This window comes from Talpa europaea (assembly GCF_964194135.1).
Source record: "Talpa europaea genome assembly, chromosome: 11".
NCBI classification, from domain to species: Eukaryota; Metazoa; Chordata; class Mammalia; order Eulipotyphla; family Talpidae; genus Talpa; species Talpa europaea.
Genome location: NC_140078.1, coordinates 100,173,410 through 100,191,484, shown reverse-complemented (window position 1 = coordinate 100,191,484; position 18,075 = coordinate 100,173,410). Strand labels below are relative to the sequence as shown.

The window sequence follows — 18,075 nt, the reverse complement described above, 5'->3', positions numbered from 1 at the left end:
ATATCTTAAAATAATAGATTTGAAGATCATTTCTACTTTCCCCCTCCTAACACGAGTGCTTTCCGCTGGACAATAAATTACAAACCACATCCAATCACGTTAGGGCGGATGTTCTGTCCGTGGCGCATGCGTCACTGCTCCTGGAGGGGGCCTTGTGGGTGTTGGCAGCTCTTCCCCCAGTGGTTCGGTCAGCTGGCCCAGGTGGGCGCCAGGCCGCCTGGCTCGTCACTGCTCGTTCTGCTGGCTCTCTGTGACGGACGAGGACACGGAGCCCTGGCCCTTGTTGACGTCGCTGATGCACACCCACTGACCGTCCACCGACTCCTTCCACAGGGTCACCTGCAAGCCAGGCACACACAGCCCGTCACGGGCCTGCGCCCTCCCGCGTGTCGCACTTACCTTGGTCCCCCCACTGACTGACGTCCCACCGAAATGTAAGTGAACGCCCACACAGGTGGAGACGAGTGTGACCGGCAGCAGAGAGCGGGCAGGACTCTGAGAATGTGTGGCAGGAATGCTGCCCTAGCCAGGTTGGCAGAGCCGTGCTTCGCAAGTGGGGTCCCTAGACCAGAGCGTTGCATCCCCTGGGAGCTGCATAAAATGGCAAGTTCTTGGGGCCCAGCCCAGACCCCCTGATTCAGAGCTCTGGGGGTGAGGCAGGCAATCTGTTAAGCTCAACCATGCTCAAAGTTGAGAACTGTGGTGGAGAAAGACAGCAGACGAGTAAGGGTGGGATTTCCACATGGCTGAGCGCCGGAGTGAAAGTCGGCGTTGCGCGTTATAGACATGTGCGTGTGCTGTGGCGTGCGGGACGGGCTGCGGCCACAGTACGTCTCTGGGGGGGGGGGGGTGTGGAGACGGCACCCGCGGTAGAAGATGCAGGCGGGAGGGTGTCCCGTACAGGCCAGTGACAGCAGACAGCACGACGCGGGGGGTACAACCCCGCACCTGCTTACTGCAGACATCATGCGGGGCTGCCGAGGCAAGCTGGGGTCCCTCAGCTGTACTGGGTACCCTCAAAGCCAGCTCTGCTCTTGACCCTGGCGCGCGACGAGAATAGAGGGGCACGCTAGCATCTCTGGCGCATCACTACAGCTCCAAAGCCCTGCGACTCAGAGAGGGTTTGCTAGATCTCGCTGGGACGACTGACACGGAAGGCGCCTGCATGACGACGAGGTCGCACTTGGCACCGCCAGCTGTGCACCCGGACACGGTTCGGGTGACGTGTTACTTGTAGTCTACCAGCGTCTTCCAAGTTAGAGGCGCCTCACGTGGAGGGCAGGTCACAAATGTGGGGACCACGATGGCTGTGAGCGCTCCATCAACCCGGCTTGTGTGGGTCTCTCAGGAGTTTTACTAAGACTCCCAGCGGCCACTTTCGTGCCACGCCCCTCCCTCACACACTCACACAGCACGCGGCAGTGAGCGCTCAGGACTCGCCCTGTGAGTTTTAAACATGTGCCCCCCTGCCCCGGCACTCCGGCCTGCGCGCGCTGCGGGTAGTGCGGCTGAGCGGCGCCGTGCAGCGCCGTGGTCAGGGCAACGGGCTGAGGCCACGGCTCTGGGTCTAACTCGGGCCTCAGTACTGGCCCAGCAGGCCGGTCACCACTGTTGCGTGTGTCCCGTTACAGGGGACATGTTGAGATTTAATGACGTTTCACAGGCTCCCAACACCGTCCTCATTAAGTTCCCTGACCCCGGGTGAAAAGTCAACCGTGCTTTCCAGTGGGCAAAACAGAGTGGGCCCGCCCCCGTCGCGGGAGGGGGTGTACCTTGTTGTCTCCGCCCGAGACGGCCAGGATGTTGGCGGTGATGGACCAGCTGACGTGCCACACCACATCATTGAACTTGTGCAGCAGTTTTGGGGACCACGTACTGCCCGAGGCGTCGTCGCAGGTCCAGATGAACACGCGCCCGTCCTGGGAAGACAGGCGAGGGTCAGGAGAGGGGGTGCAGGGCGCGAGGTGGCGCCATCCCTCCAGCCTGCCGCCGTCCCGGGCCGGCAGGTCTCTGTGGACTCTGCTAGCACTGTCCCTGCTCGGGTGTTCTTTGGGGCTTCTGCCTGCCAAGCCACCTGCTGGGGTCAGCTTACTGTGGCTCAACCTCATTTCCCGACCAGGTGAGTAGGCCTGTCTACAGCCCGAGCGCAGGGAACGGGAGTTTAAAAAGCAAGGCCCCTCTGGAATTCACAGCCAACCAAAACAGCTTAGGGGCGACCTCTTCTCGGGGTGGGAGGACTGAAAGGCCGGCCCGTGTGCTTTAGCGCGCTGTCCTGGCGAGGGGGGGCAGGCAGGTGAACCCGAGGTCCTGAGCTCGGCCCCGCTCCTGCTTCGGCGGAGGAAACCCGCTTGTGGCCGAGACCTGACCTCATGAAGACCTGGCGCCGAGCACCACGCCCGCAGGTGCGGGGGTGAACCTGAGATTAAATGGGCTGCTCTCCGGGGCCGGAGCTGACCTGCGAGCAGCTGGCGATGGTGCTGGTGGGCAGGCCAATGGAGGGCGCCCAGGCCACGTCGCGAACCCAGTCGCTGTGCGCTTCCAGCTTCTGCTCCTCGCGCCACTGGCCGTCGTCCTCTTCCCTGACGGGGCACAAGAGCGCGCGGAAGTCATTCCCGTGCAGGGTTATTATAAAGAAAAGCTGTTAGGGCCAACAAGTCTGCACCACAGAGGGGCTTAGGTGGCTCCTGGCATCGCTGACGGCTGACTCGGGGCAGCGAGCAGCCCCTCTAACCCTGACCTACTTACTTCCACAGCTTGATGAGGTTGTCGCAGCCCCCCGATGCGAACTTCTTGATGTAGTTGGGCTTCTGGCCCGACGGCTGGTCTATGAGGCTTCCGGGCACGACGGCCGGGGCCCAGCTGACCGCGTTGCAGCCAATCTGGAAGGGGAAGGCGGGATGTCTGCCCCCTTACCAATACTCATTAGGCTTCCGAGGATGTGAGCGGGAAGGGGGAGGAGAGAAGGGATGGGGGGAGGGGGGAGAGGGGGAGAAGGTACACCAGAGACACCACTAGGAGGCGCAGCGGGCAAGACACGAGCGGCCCGCCGCACAGTCTGTGGGTTAGCCCCCTGGCCGGGCTTGAACTCAGGCCGCAGTGCCTGGCGTAGGTTGCTAGCTGCTAGTGCTGAGCCTTAACCCCTAGGCCACGAGGGTAGGCCCAAGGGCAGAGGCTCCTCAACCTCCCTATCCATGCAGGATGGCCGACCAAGCACTCCGCCCCCTGCCGGGGAGCCCCGCCCAGCCCACTGGATCCCAGCCTCTCCCGGGAAGGCCTCAGGACAAGTGCTGGCAACGGACATGAACCCTTGCTTGTTGCTGGCAGAACATGCAGCTCACCTGAAGGACAGCCTAGCAGAGCCGCAGGAGGCCTGCAATCCCGCTCCCAATTTTATCCCCGAGAACACCCACCGTAGACGCGCACGGCAGCTGCACTGAGGAGGGACAATCCCCCCGCCCCTCCGTGGGGGATGCGTCCCGAGACCCCAGTGGAGACCCACCTGTCTAGGTACTGGCTTCCCCAGGACGGTTTATTTTGTTATTATAGTTCATAACAGGCTGAGAGTAAAAGTTTCACGAATGTGATGTCATAAATCATGTAAAACGGGGGCTAAAAAAGCGGGGGGCGGGGGTGCACACAACGGACTCTCCCTCAGTCATAAACAGCACCCATGCGGGTGAGCCCCGAAACCAGGCACGCCTGGCGGTGGGCGCCCTGGCCCTCGCTGACTCGGCGTCTGCCAGGAGGGACCAGGCGAGGCTGCGTGATGCGGGCGCAGCTGGTTGCGCTCCGGAGCAGGAAGGTCGGAGCTGCTCGCCCAGAACGTCCGCCGCCGGCGGCCCCCCTGGCTCACCTCCCGGTGCCCCGGCGCCCTGCGCTCCGGGAGACGCGCGGCCCCGGCGCCCGGCACATACCGTGTGAGCATTGTTGATCTTCTTGGCTTCCCACTGGCCCTCCCCGGTGTAGGTCAGCAGGGAGATGGCCCCGTCCGAGCTCCCGCAGGCCAGAATCAGACCGTAGTCATGGGGGGCCCAGCACACAGAGTTCACTGCGGGAAGGAGGGGCTCGGTGAGCAGGGACCCAGAAGTTCGGGCTTTGCCCCTCCAGTTAGTTTTACCAGATTTCTAAGTAAAAACTCAGAGCTCACCAGGGGAAGGTTGTGACTGTCAGTGAGAGTAAAAGCCATCCCCTGCCAAGACCCCACAGCCCCAGGTCACGTAACAAGAGGACGATAATCTGGGACCAAAGGCCGGTGTTTAAAAAGAATAAACCTTAAAAAAGCAAATCCACGGTGTTGTTCCCTCATGAGCCGTTGTTCCCTCATGAGCCGTAGGCTGCCTCGAGGCCCCGCACAGCGGTGGGCAGGTGAGCAAAGGGCCAAACAAAACCGCAGGGACAAACAGGCAGCACCCCCAGGGAGGAGGGGCGCGCTCCACGCACCGGAGGAGTCGTGGCCCGTGTGCTCATGGGTCTTCTCCCAGGTGCCGCTTTCCTCCTTCCAGATGACGACCTTGCGGTCGTAGGAGCAGGACGCCAGGATGTTGCCGTACATGGGGTGGGCCCAGGCCACCTGCCACACGGGGCCCTCGTGCCTGCAACGGGACCCGGAGAGCCTGTCAGCCACCGTTTGGCTGGAAATGAAAGTCTTCCTTGGCGGACGGGGACTGTCTGAGGGCAGCGGCCTAAGAATTTCAAGAGCCCTTTGCTGGGCAGTGCGGACCCAGCGCCCGGGAGGGTCAGAGGCTCTGAAAGCGAGTCAGGGCTCTAAATGGGCCTGTCCCACCCCGGCGGAGTCCGCGCCCGTGGCAGCCGCCCCCAGCGTCCCTGCTCGTCCACCCAGGCCGTGCCCAGAAGCCCCCGGGAGCGCGTGACTGCGCATCGGCAGACGGCCGCCCCCGCGGGAGGCCACGCGGCTCCGCGCTGATGTGGCCGCTCCTCTCTCGGCGCGCTCAGAGGCGCAGCTCTGTCCTGGTCGTGACGTGCGTGCCTGGCGAGCGCGGGCTGAGCACATGCCCGATGGCTGTGTTCTGGGGCCCTGGCCCCGACTTCAGGCGAGGAGCACCCCATCCTCTCGGGCTCACAGGTGGCGGACATGAGGGGAGAGACGCGACGTGCGTGAAATGCAGAAGAGAGAAAGCACGCCGTGCCCCCGAGATGTGACTGCTCCCCGCTCACACCTTTACCCCAGGGCTGCAGACACTTGACGTCTCCTCGCCCCTCTGGCAGGGGTGACAGAACAGTCACCCCACTTCCTATACAGGAGCTGCTAATGACACCTGGACTCCAACTTCCCACAACTAGCCTCGTTTTAACTGAGCCAAGAATCGGCGGTGAGTTTTTAGTCCCCCCAACGCTTCACATCCCCTGAGCACAGAGGAGCGGCAGAGGGTCCGAGGGGCAGCAGACTCGGTCGCCGCGGCCACTGTGGCCACTGTGGCGGCCGGGCCTCCTGCACTCTCGCCCCGCCGGGGCTGCTCTGTGGGCACAGGGCCACGAGGTTCCTGACACCCGCAACAGGGCGCCTGAGGCCCGTCTCCTCACACTGCTGCCGACTCGCGTGGTCTTTCCCCCGGTCACGGGCAGTGGGCACAGACGGGGCTCCTCGCCTCTCAGTCAGGGGCCCCTCGGAAGGGACACGGGCGCAGTCAGGGTTATAAAGGAAGCCCGAGCAGACGGAGATGCAGTTAATGCCAAAGAACGAGTGGTGACGCAGCGGCACGCGTGCTTCTGTGGGCACGAGTCACAAGTGTGAGTGGCAGATCCGGAGCCACTCATTTCAACGCAGCAGTGAGCACAAGTGCCCCAAGCTTGCTGCAACCGCGCTGTGACGCGGCGCCATGACGTCCGTCAGCAGCAAGGTGACAGGCACCAGGAGCACGACCGCGGCTTCCGGCCGACGCCCGGGGCGGGAGGGAACGCGAGATGGCAGACTCCCCGGGAACAGAGATGTGGGCCCCGCCCCTCCGCAGTCCAAGCCCTGAATTGTACCCCAGAATCCCTGCAGAGGGTGGACACCAGGCTAAGCACCCCCATCCGTGCGGAAGGCAGTGGGCTGAGGGAAGGCAGCAGAGAGGCGGCCATGACAACAGGAACCAGCGTCTCCACTTGGTGGGGAGAAGGGGAAACAAACATTTGCAAACACTCGCGGGGCGATGACGGGCCCGACACGTCCTCACGCGCTCTCCCTCCCGCGAGTGTTCCCACAGGGCCACGCCCGAGACGCTTCTGATCGCGCTGACTCGTTTCCCATGTCGAAAAGGAGCAGCAGCTACTGAGGCTTGCTGTGGGCAGGCTCTGCCTGGGAGAGGGCCCACTGCCTGCTCTGAGGGGAGCGGACTCTCGCTCACAGCCTTCTAGTGGGCACATGGGTGGCAGGGCTGGGATTCACCCCTGGATCCAACTGCTCCTGTCACAGCACCAAGCGGCGACTGCGCTGCAGGCGGCCCGATGGCCAGGACCCAGGTGACCTCCCCAGCTGCGCCTGGGCAGTCCTGACCGGGCACTCAGCCTTTCCTGCCACGCCCGGAAGCCCAACCACCGTGGATGCCCCACACGGTGGCTGCACTCACCCCCTGAGGTCGGCGATGAGGATCTGCCCTCCGTTGCGCACGTCAAAGATTTTGACGGACCTGTCCGATGAGCAGGTTGCCAGGCGGGTGCCGTAGTAGTCCATCTGGGCGTCGTGCTGCGAAGGGAGGACAGCTCGGGGAGCCTGCGGGCTGGGCGGGGCTGGGGCAGTCACCAGGACAGAGTCCAGCCTGGCCCAGAATCTACTTGAGGTGAGCCTTGTCACCGGGCAGGGAGCTGGCCTGCGCACCCTCACCGCTGCCGGGCAGTGTCCTCTGAAAGGGCCAAGACCAACATTCCCAGCCGCCTTCAGGCCCTTCCCACACCCTGGGGAGTCCTTCCCGGTCCGCGTCTATAGGCTGGTGTGGGGGGAAAGGGGGCCAAGCCTCCTTCCCCAGGACCATGGCGCCCCGAGGCAGGCTGCTGGGGAGGATGGCAGGGGGCTCGGCTCTGCCTGAGAACCCAGGGCTAAGGCTGACCCAAAGGAAGAGGACTGAGTGCCTGCAGGCCCCAGTCAGGTCCTCCACGATGCACCGGCTTGGATGCAGGGCTCCATTCAGCCCCCTGGCTCCTCCTTCCGCCTGGGATTCTCTGTGGACCTTGATTCCGCTGTAAGCCTGCCCTTTCTTCTGAGCGCGCACCCACCAGCCCAATGTTACTGGTCACACCCAGATGAACCGCTCCTCAAGGCCCCCGAGGGCTGGCCCCCGCCCACAGCGCCGTGTCCACCTGGGTGCCCGCTCCTCTGAGCCACTGCCCTTCCTGGCTGCAGGCTGGCTTTCCCGGGGGCACTCCGCGGTGGCCCCACGGTGAGGGTGAGGAACTGTCTGGTGCCGCTGCTGCGGGGTTGTGGGAAGCAATGTCAAGGGAATCACTCATTCCTCTGCCTCACATTCCTTTCTCATCTCCCTCCAGGAAAACATCCTGATTCTTCTTTGAAGTCACCTGCCTCAATGATCTCAGGCTCCAGCTCTCGGAAGTCGGGCAGGACAGAGACAGAGCTCTCTGCAAGCCTACTTTTGAGGCGCTTCTGCTGAGCGCTGCACACACTCTGGGAAGGAGCAGAGCGCACGACCTAGATTTAAATTCTGTCTCCTTAGTTCAGCTGCTGCGTAGCCCTGGAAAAATGACCTGACTTCCTTAAACCCTAGCTTCGTCTTGCAGTGGGGCTGAGGAACGGCGTGGGCTTCAAGGGTGGTGTGCAGGGTATACGAGATACTGAATGAAAAGCACTTTGATGGGGTCTGACGCTTAGTGAGCACGCGGCTGTCAGTGGTAACCACATCACTTCATCGGGTCCTCACACCAAGGCACGCACACAGGCAGCACATTCGTTATGCTCTCCGTTTTAGCCCCGAGGAAACAGGCTGCTCAGAAACTGGCCAGGGAGCCTCAGGTTGGATCTTAGCCCTGGTCTGCACCATCTCCAGGTCTGGGGTCTCAGGGCTTCTAGCCCACCCACACCGCAGCCAAGAACATGTACAGCTCAGGCCCAGGTGACCTCTCAGAAGCCCCAAGCAACTGCTGGTGGCAGGTCATGGGGAAGGAAGCCTAGGGCGAAGCGCAGCGAGCTGGCTGACATTGTTCAGAGGCTGCTGGACCGCAGGCCCGGCAGGAAGCAGAGCCCGCATCTCTGCTGCTCGGACTTTAACCTCTGGACCTCCTCCCGCAGTCCTGTCCTTTTCACACTGAGCCCTGTGCCTGCTTCTCAGGAAACGCCTGAGTCTGTCTGTGTCTGTGGTGGTCCGACCGGCTCTGCCCTCGTAGGGAGCCATCCTACCCTCACTTTTAACCACCTTTCCACAGGGGTTAAGTGGCAGCAGGCGGAAGACAGGTGTGAAGACTATCATCAGGCCTCCACACCCCGTCTCCACCCCAGAGCACGTCACGCTGTGGACCAGAAGATCGAGGGCCCTGAGCTATTAACCATCCCCAGGTTCCTCCTGCCAGAGTGACCAGACTGCCAAGCCCTGCCAGCCCAGAGGGCACTGCGGGAGACTGACCACAGCCCTGAGGTTACAGCCTGACTTGAAAAGGCTGCAAAGCCACACTGGTTTTGTGAATGACCCAGAGAAAGGAGTAACAGAACACCCGAAATGCTTCCCTCCCACAGACTCAAAGGAGGGCTGAAGTAATACTTACAATCATGTCCTCGTGGGAGGTGTCCACCGTGTTAATCACGGACACCTAGAACCAGAGATACGGCAGGTAAATAAACCGATGCAGTTTGGATGCAATTATCTCATTAAAGTCACCAATCGTTTCTAAAGTTCTCATTGCTTGCTTCATCGTTCACTAAACATTCTAGAGGCCTTTTTGTCAATTACTATGCCCAGAACTAGAGCTACAGACACAAGAAAAAGGTAGTTTTGGCCCTCGAGAAACCTGCATATCAACAAACCTAACATGTCAAGGTGAGCACGCTAGCGAGGCCGGGGCAGCCTCGCGCCGGTGGCGTGACGTGAACTGGGGCTTCAATGATGAGGGATTTGCCAGGTAGCACCGGGAAACAGTATAGTCTGTGTAGCGGGAATATGAGCTACAGGGTGGGCGGTAAGCAGTCCTGACTATCTTTGAGGGTGAAGACAGGCCCTCAGGGAACTATGACCGGTCAAGTCCAGGGTGACAGAGACGCTTATGTTCCAGTTTTTTGCATAACAGGGTTAAGGGCTTGGAGAACTGATTCAAGTTTCCCCGGAGGCAGCTCCCTGGTCCACCACTTAAGACAGTACCCTCGACTGTCACCTAGACTGGGTCCAGGGCTGAGCGGCCTGTGGGCCGCTCATCGCATTCCTGCACAGCTCATGTTACCCCTCTTTCTTGGGGAGCCCCAGATTTCCCAACTGGCCGGATCCCCCTGAATATCTACAACATTTCACACTTTCCTCTCCCCCCTGGAAGGTGAGCTCCCCCGGGTCAGGGGTTGTGCGGTCTGAAGTTCTGGATCCTTCAAATCATGCAGCACACTGCTTGACAACCAGAAGGAACTAGGGGCTACTTGCTGAAAAAGTAAATGAACAGAATCGGACACCCTGCTCAACAGTGTTCTCCTGCAACACCGTGCTAGGAAAAGGACTGAAAAGCAGGTTTCAGTTTGACATGATTTCTTCTCATTACCCCCATTTCACCTTTTTCCAGCACAAGTCCTGCAGGTATAAAGTCTGGCTTTTCAAAAAAGTGGACACTGAAGAGGGTGCTACAAGGCAGCTCAAAGGGTGCATCAGTTAGCAGATTCTAAGTGAATCTGCTAAATCAAATTCTAAATGCCCTAAAAAGTGGGCCCCCAAGGCCTGCCAAGGCAAGGGAAGATTAAAAGTCTCCTACTGTGCAAACCAGCTGGGTTACAAAGGGCTTTCGTGTGTGCTGGAAGGACAAAGAGCACAATTAGTCTGCCACCTGACGACTCAGGCACCGAAGAAGCCCAGAGAAGAAGAGAAGCGTTTGCCAAAGTCATAGAGCTAGTAAGATGGGGCTGGGAGAAGCGCCTCACCTGCTGCCTCCCAGCTCACAAAGCTGTCCACTCTACCTAGAACATACAGTGGCTGCAGCAACAAATTCCCTAAACCAGTGGCTGAGGGCTGACAGGCAGGCACAAAGTTTACTGGTAGTTTCATACCAGGTCACCAAAGGACCTTAGAGAATCAGCATTTATTTTTAACTACTCTCACCCACCAGCCAGGGATGGTGAACCATCCTTCTAAACAAGTGTCTCTAAAACTCCTTTTTAAAAAATAAAAAGCCCCTCCTGAGCACCTCCAGTTGTCTGATTTTTGTTAAGTAGTAAGAGGTGGCCTCAAAACAATTCAGCCGTTCAGAATCAGCCAACCAGTTAAAAACCCACCTAGAAAAAGCTACGACAGGACATAAAAGACCCCCAACTCCACTCGGCAGCTGCAGAGGCCCAGAGAGGGGTGCTTTAACACCCGCCCAGGTTTAACGCCGGTGTCCGGACTTCAGGGTTCACCCCGGCTTTCCCGAAAACCCCCAGCCCGCCCACTTTCCTGCTGGCGTGCGTCCCCTGAACCCCACTCCGCGCAGGCTCGGCGAGAGGCTCTCAGCCACGGGGGGTCATCCGTCATTCATTCGCCGAGCGTGGCGTGACAGCACCCGACGGACGCCCCAGGGTGCGGAGCCCGAGCCCGGCCCCAGCTGGTCCTTCGGCTCGGCCTGACATCCCTGTCCCGGCCGCGGGGAGACCGCGGCCGCTGCTCGCCGGACCCCGGGGGAGACGGCGCGGTCGGGGGCCCCCCTCGGCCGGCGGGGAGAGGCGCCCGCGGGGCGCCGGGGACGGGCGCACCGACTCCGAGGCCGCGGAGACGAGCAGGGCCGGGCCCGCCGCGGGGCGCGGGGCACAGCGGCTCCCGGGCGTTTCCGGTTTGTCGCCGGGAGACGCGGCGCGGACGCGGCCCGGCCCGGGGCTCCCCACCGCGGGGCGCGAGGGCCAGAGCCCCAGCCCTCGGGGCTGGGAGGCGAGCGGGCGGCCGGCCGAGGCGTGAGCCCGCGCGCCGTCGAGGCACCCGGGCGGGCCGCGCGGAGCCCCGAAGCCCGCTCGGCGCCCGGGCCCGACACTCACCATGGCGGCGGCGGCGGCTCCCGGTCTCGGACGTGGCAGCGGGCGGCGGCGCCTCCTGACGGCTAACTTCCGGCGCCGGGCGGGCCGGCCTGCGGGCCGCGACCCAGGAGCCTCCGGGCGGCTCCGCGTTCCGTGCGCGCGAAGGTTCCGGGCTCGTCCTCCCGGGGCCCCGCCCCGCTCCCGGCAGATCTCGCGAGACGGCGCGGGGCTCTCGTCGCCCAGCGCCCCCGCCCCGGGCCGGGGCCCCCGACGCGCCGCCTCCTCTCGGGGCGCCCCTCCCCCCGCCCGAGGGCCGCACATTAACATAAAAAGCAAAGAAAACGCGATTCGCAACTGCGCCCTCACCCGCCTCCCCGCGGCGCTGGGCGCCCGGCCTGGCGGCGGCGCTGTCGGGGAGCGCCGCGGGGCGGGCGGGCGTCCTGCGCTGCCGCGGCCCCCACCGCGGCCCGGCCGGGGGTGCAGGCCCAGCCCCCCCCCCCCGTCCCGGCCCCCCGAGGCGCGGCCCCCGCGGCCCCGACCCTCCCTCCCCGCGCTCCGGGTCCTGCGAGCCCGGCGTCGGGTGGATCCCCGGCGAGGACGCCAGCCCGGCGCCCGCGCCAGAGCCCGGGGCCCCACCTCGGCCCCCCCAGGGGAGGACCGCGGGCCGCCCCGCGCGGCTCACCCCTCCCGACGGGGCCTGGGGCCCGAGGCCCCTCCGGGGTCAGAGCCCGGTGGGGGCGGGGAGGCCCTAGCCGGCTCCTGGGTAGGCACATCCTCCACCTCCGGTCTGGACATCGGAGGCGAGCGCCGAGGAGCCCGTGGTTGCTTGAGGGGAGATGCTACGGCTCGGAGGAGGGGACAGAGCCAAGCCAGGGCGCTTGGGCTCGGGGCTGGGCCTCAGGCAGCGGCCCCCTTCCCATCCCCTACCCCAGCTTTCTTGACTGGTGCTGCAGGGGTGTGGCTTAGGGGGGAGCCGGGAGCCCAACGGGTGGGCTCCGGGGTCTCCTGTTCCTCCACGGACAGGTCCTGGCTTTGGCTCTGTCGCTGCGCTGTGGATCCTCTGGGTCATTCGGTTACATCGCTTCTCCCTGAGCCTCACTTTCCTCGAGTGGAATTGGTGTGTTAGATATAACACAGAAACATGCGCTGGGCGTGGTTGCTAAAGGAATTCCCCATTGAAATGGGAGAGACGGGCGTGGAGGACAAGCAGGGCAACCCTCATGCTCCTTCGGGTGCTAGCCGGTGGGGCTGAAGGGCACTGCAGTGTAGAGGTCTTAGGGCTGATGCTGGCATGGCGACTGCCGGGTGTCGTTACTGTGTCTCCTGCTTACAAGCTGGGCTCACACTTCCCTTCTCTGGCTACTATCTCTTCTTCTGTTACGTGGGAATTAAAATGATACTGACTGGGCCTCCCTGGTGGCACAAGGGGTTAAGTCTCAGCACTATGAAGCTATTGGCAGCCTCTGCAGCACAAGTTCGATCCCTCGCCAGGGAGCTGCCCACGTGGCACATCAGACCTCTCTTGTCTCGCCTACTACTCCCCTCAGCAGTGTATTTCAGTAGCTCTGCCTGTTCTGCTCCCCACTCTGAGTCTGGTGAATCTGCTCACCCCCCCCCACTCCCGCTCCTCTGGCTGCACCCCAGCTTTTGTATGCATAAATAAATCTTTAAAAAAATAAAATGATACTGACTCTGAAGATTGATGTTGAGCTGTAAGTGGACCGTGGATGTGAAGCGGTGTTTAGAAATTGGATGGACCCGTGGCGCTTGATCTCGGGATCAGATCTGTGTGAGAAGAGTGGGAGTAGCATGTGTGTGTGAGTGAGTGTGTACTCACGTGCACACGTACCTGTGACCCTCAACCTTTGGACACATCTGGGGGACCGTCTCTTGGTCTTGGCCCATTCCTTTTCTCTGCTTTTCTCAGCAGAGTTTTGTGAAGTCCAAAGACTCCCCTGTGCCGTCCCCCCACCGGTAGAGCAGGCCGCCTCCAGCCTCGCCGGCAGCTCCTCTCACCTCCTCTGGTTAAGCCCACACCCGGCCAGGTCATGCTTAGCTGTGTCCTATCTGTGTCCCTACCGTCCAGACCCCCTGCCCTGAATCTCCGAGCTCCCCCCGCCCCCAGCCTTGAGGCCCCTTCCTCCAAAGTTGTTCTCTGGGATGAGCAGCCGCTGCTCACGAGAGGCGAGCGAACCTGGCAGATGAGACTTGTCTCCCGCAAATGGTGGCTGGTCAGAAGGGCTGACTTGGTGGAGTTGGTGAAGGGAGGGAGCCCGCCCACTTACGCTGTGCACCCTCGGGCACAGCCCCTTCCCTCCCGGGGATGCAGTTTCCCCGGCTCAAATCCACAGCGGGCGGGACCCAGCTGTCCTGCAGAAAAAGGCCCTGGGATGTGCACCGTGCCTGCGTTTCCACGTGTGCATTTATTGTTATTGCTCAGTATAGTGTCGAAAAGGCAGACAAATCCCATTAATTACAAAGAGCACAAGCCAGAGATACAGAGAAATAAAGAGTGTACAATAAGAGCACAGTCACTTCCCAGCCCCGGTGGTCCCCGAGCCCCCCAGAGCCCAGGCAGCTTGTGGAAGCTGGAGGCGGCACCATGTCCTCGCTACTCTGTTAGAAATAAGTGCACACGAGAGTTAGCAAAGTGTGGTGACCCCGAGAGCAAGGTCCGGAGGGCGAGCACCACAGGCATCACAGAACAGACTCGGGGCTGAGAGGGGCCGTCCCAAAGCAGCCTCAATACCTTGTCTCGGGTGGAGGGGGTGATGGCTGATGCCCAGGGCCTGGGGGTCCCCCCCACACCCGGGCGGGCAGGCTCTCTCCATCGACATCAGGAGAGCTCTGCAACTTGGGAAAGATGTGGGGGTTTCTGCTTCAGTCTAATTTAGGCCTCGATTTGGGAAGACCCCAAAGCCCTCTCGAAATGCACCCTCCCCCATCTCGTCATGCGGGATCTCGCCCACCAGAGAGCGCCCACGGGGGACAGCCTGCTGTGAGCAGAGCAAGGTGTGTGGGGCCCCCAGGGTGGGAGACCCCCAGAGAGCCTGTCACTCCACTGCTGAAAACGCGGAGTCGAGAACCAGAGGTGGCCCCCCACCCCCCAAAAAAGCAGTTTAGTAAAGGGGGGCAGGAATAAACATTTCTCCAGGGGGAGGATTAGACGTCTAGACAGTGGGGCCCTGCATTCTGGTAGTTCCAGGTCTGGGGGGGACCCTTTTTTCTCATCTGGACTGGGACCGATGGGGGGTCCACTGAGCACAACCAGGGAGGGTGAGTTTAGGTTCAAAGAGATGGACGGGGGCTCAGCAGCCTTCCCGACCACTCCCTGGCTTAGGAACATGGGGCGGGGACTCCCTCCCAGGACCCTCTGGGGGCTGCTCCCAGAACCACAGGCCGGTATTGGGTGGGGGGGAGGGCGGGGCACAATTTTAACGTTATTTTGCAGGAATAGGGGACACATAGACGAGGAGGCACAGCCCAGGAAATTTTGTAAAAAAAGGGGGCAAAAAGTGAAGGGCACTTGCCCCACCACACAGTAAAACGGGATATAAAGTGACAGTAATTAAAACTGGGTGGCTGGTGCCAGGTCAGACAGCCAGAAAAGGGGGCAGAGGAGGAATTCCAGAAATAGATTCTGCAGCGTCTCCTGTGTGGGGACGGCGTGTTTCAACACGGTGGGAAGAATGGCTGTGAGGCCACTGGGGTACCCCGCGGGAGCCAGGTCCCGGCCCCTGCCCCGAGCAGCCATGGCCACTGGGCTGGCGCCAGAAGCAGGCGGCCTCCTCGGCAGCCCTCAGCCCTCTGCCTCTGCTCCCCACGGGACGGGCCCGCAGGCGGGCGTGGGGCCGGTGGGAGCCGCGGAGGCCGCTGCTGCGTGAGGGAAGACCCTGCCCCAGTCGCAGGAAGGAAAGTCTTCCATTTCCTCCCTGCCCACCTCCAAGGTGGGTGACCCGCAGCCCCTGGGGTCACTGAATGGGCCCCTGGTCTTCCCTCAGCTGTTGGGGGGGGGGACGCGCCGGCGAGCTTAGGCCTCAGCGCTGAACCTGCTCCCCGGAGCCCTGTGCCGGGGTCAGGACGGAGCCAGGCGGCGGTGCGGTCCCGAGCCGGAAGGTGCACACGACAGAGGACATGTTGACGGCGTTCCGTGTGATGTCGCCTTGTGCCTTTTTTTTGTTTATAAACCACAGACATTTCAGAACCACACTGCGGCAGCAGGAAGAGTCAGCAATCAGAAGCATTACCATTGCATAGTAGTAAATGAACAGAGACGGTGAGTTCTTTATTTACAATTATTGTCTAGATAAAAAAATTCATAAAAACAGATGAATGGTCATAAATTATTTACCCCCTATTGGGGTGAACTGCCAAACGTACCCCATGCTGCTAGATATAGGACGCAGAGTGCAAGCTTTATGTACTACAGTGAGTGTTGACAAACCCATCGTTTCCCGTGAGTGTGGGTGTGTGCACGAGTGTGAGTGAGGGGTGTGTGCGCGCGTGCGAGTGTGAGCAGCCATCATTCCCAACAAGGAAAGCCCCCAGGGCCGCGGGCTGGTTCCCCGCCGGGCTCTGCGCACGGCCTCCCTGCCCGGGCTCCCGGGTTCCCCTCCTGGCCCGCGGGCCCCACCTGCCCGGGCTTGGCCTCGCAAGCGTGGCTTTCCGGGGTCGTGGAATGAGGTCGCAGACACGAGACTGGAACAAAGAGGGGGGCGTGGAGAATCGCGAGAAAGGAAAGTACAAAACCCCACGGGCCACGCGTGTGAGGCGCGGCTCCCTCCCCTGCGGAGAGCGCTGCAGGCTCCGGGGCTTGGGTCCGCGCCAGGAAGCCTCGCCAGGGCCGGCCACCCCTTGGGGCACCGGCTTCCTCTGCTGGCTGCATCCAGAGAGTTCTCTTCGGGACACTCAGGCGGCGCTCTCTCCCGGGGAAGGGGCTCCAGCGGGCTGGGCCGGCCGGGGCCCCCACGCGGTCAAGGTCCTCCTGCCAGCGGACTATGGCTCTTTTCCCGAGTGGCTGTCATCTTGTTGATGGAGGATTCTCTGGGCCTGGAGAAGGGAAGGGCCCGGCTGCTCGGGGCCGCGGTGGGAGGGTCGGGATGAGGAATGGATTTCGCAAGCGAGGCGGAGAGTGTTTGGTTTTTTTCTCGAAGCATGGGACACCATCGATCATGGTATTCAAAATGTCTTTTGCACTGTACAAGTTTATGGAAAAAGATCGTATGCTGAAAAGTCTCAAAGCAAACTTTGTATTAAATACAAAAGTTCTTTTATGAAAAAAGCTGATACCCACAAAGTGCTTAGCAGTTAAGAGGCCGACATACAATTAAATAAGCTCTTATTAAGTGGGATTACTAGTGCTGTTATTGTCTTGGGGGGAAAAATAACCACCTTTTCTCAGCTGTGATACTGTAGGGTTTCTGAATGGCTTTCTGTCTGGGAAAGCGAGACCGGCTGTTAAAAGGCTACAGTATATATATTGCGACTACAGGAAGACAATTTGGTTTAAAAATCACACTGAATACATCTCGATGTACACATCATAAGGTTCGTTCGGATCTAAATAGTGCAGAGAAAAAGGCTAGTCTTCTTCCAAAAGAAAAATAAAAGCAGCAAGCCGCGAGGACCCTCATCCCGTATGCCAACAGCCCGAAACGCTGCCATGTGTAAGGAAATAAACCTCTAAATTACTAACTAGGAAAAAAAAAAAAAGTCAACACAACAGCATCTGCAATATTGCAACACCACCTCAGTCTCTGTACCGACAGGGCCCGAGGGCCCCTCTGACATGCTCTCAGTAAACCCCAGCGAGCTTCATTGAGAGAAAAGTCTCCCACCGATGCTTGGCGGGCCGCCCTCCCGGGCCAGGACGGGCGGCGTCGGCGCTGCAAACCCGGGGGCCTTCTCTCTTCCTCTCCCTGCGTCTACGGAGCGGAGCGGGGTGTCGCGCCTCGGGGTGGCTGCCGGGCGGCCTCTGGCTCCTGCCTGAGCCTCCCGCGGTAGTGAGGCCGTCGAACGGAAACAGCAGGCAAAAATCAGAGCATGGCTGTGGTCGGACATCAAGGGTGCCATCCCGGGAAGGATCCGCCGGGCCGAGCGGGTTGTAGAGCATCCCGGCCGCCAGCGTCCTTCCACCGTACAAATAGCCAGAGACGCTATCTACAGGTTTGTAAACAAATTACATTCTTCTTTAGGACATAAATAAGTTAAAATAGAGCAATTTAAGCGGAAACAAGGCAACATGCCGGCAAAGAAACTTTATATATATATCCATGTATATATATTCATATATATATATATATATCTCTACCTATCTATATGGACGTATACAGCCTCGAGAAGTATACGTGGATATAGATACATCGAAATGGATATAACCTTGTGAGTGTCTGTGAAGTTCTTCCGTTCCATTGGTGCAAATCTACGAGGCGAGTGAAGCTTCTGCGAGTGTAAAAAGTCGGTGAATGAACCTAGACAACTGAGCCCATGCTGCAAGCATCTCAGAAACTCACAGACCAGTGGATTGGATAAATAGTCTCAGAAAAGAGTCTGTCTGCAGTTCCCGCCTAAGAAAACAAACGAACGAAAGAGCCCCCCCCCCCCAGCGCCCTCCCCCCAAACCAAACCAGGGGCGGGGCGGGAGTGTACAGTACATTCATGCAGGGGTGCGGCTGGGCGGGCGCGTGGCCGGGCCACGGCCGGGCCACGGCGGCGGGAGCCAGGAGGGGCTGGTTTTGGGAAAATCGCTCACTCCCTTAAGCCCCCAGAGGAGATGCCTCCCCTCGCCTCAGAGTGAAAAAGAGTTCAAACAGCATCGCAGCCAGAAAAAGGGTCTGTTGGGTGGAAACGTTGGTTTTCTCGCCAGTATTTGGTTTCCTGTTGTTGCTCGTTGCTGTTTGGGGGAGTCGGTGCCTGGATGGGTGGGTGCCCGGGAGGCGGTGGCGGCGGGTCCTCAG

General features: G+C 60.7%; 1 protein-coding gene across 1 annotated transcript; it reads right to left on the bottom strand.

Moving 5' to 3' along the window:
• Positions 1-225: 225 nt before the first annotated feature.
• SEC13 (SEC13 homolog, nuclear pore and COPII coat complex component) lies at positions 226-11,914 on the bottom strand (the record flags this gene model as incomplete). Its single annotated transcript, XM_084247835.1, is given in 11 exon segments — positions 226-339; positions 1,773-1,919; positions 2,456-2,579; positions 2,746-2,879; positions 3,915-4,048; positions 4,441-4,592; positions 6,570-6,685; positions 8,710-8,754; positions 11,141-11,203; positions 11,205-11,229; positions 11,802-11,914. Coding segments are annotated over 11 exon segments (1,167 nt in total).
• Positions 11,915-18,075: the final 6,161 nt, after the last annotated feature.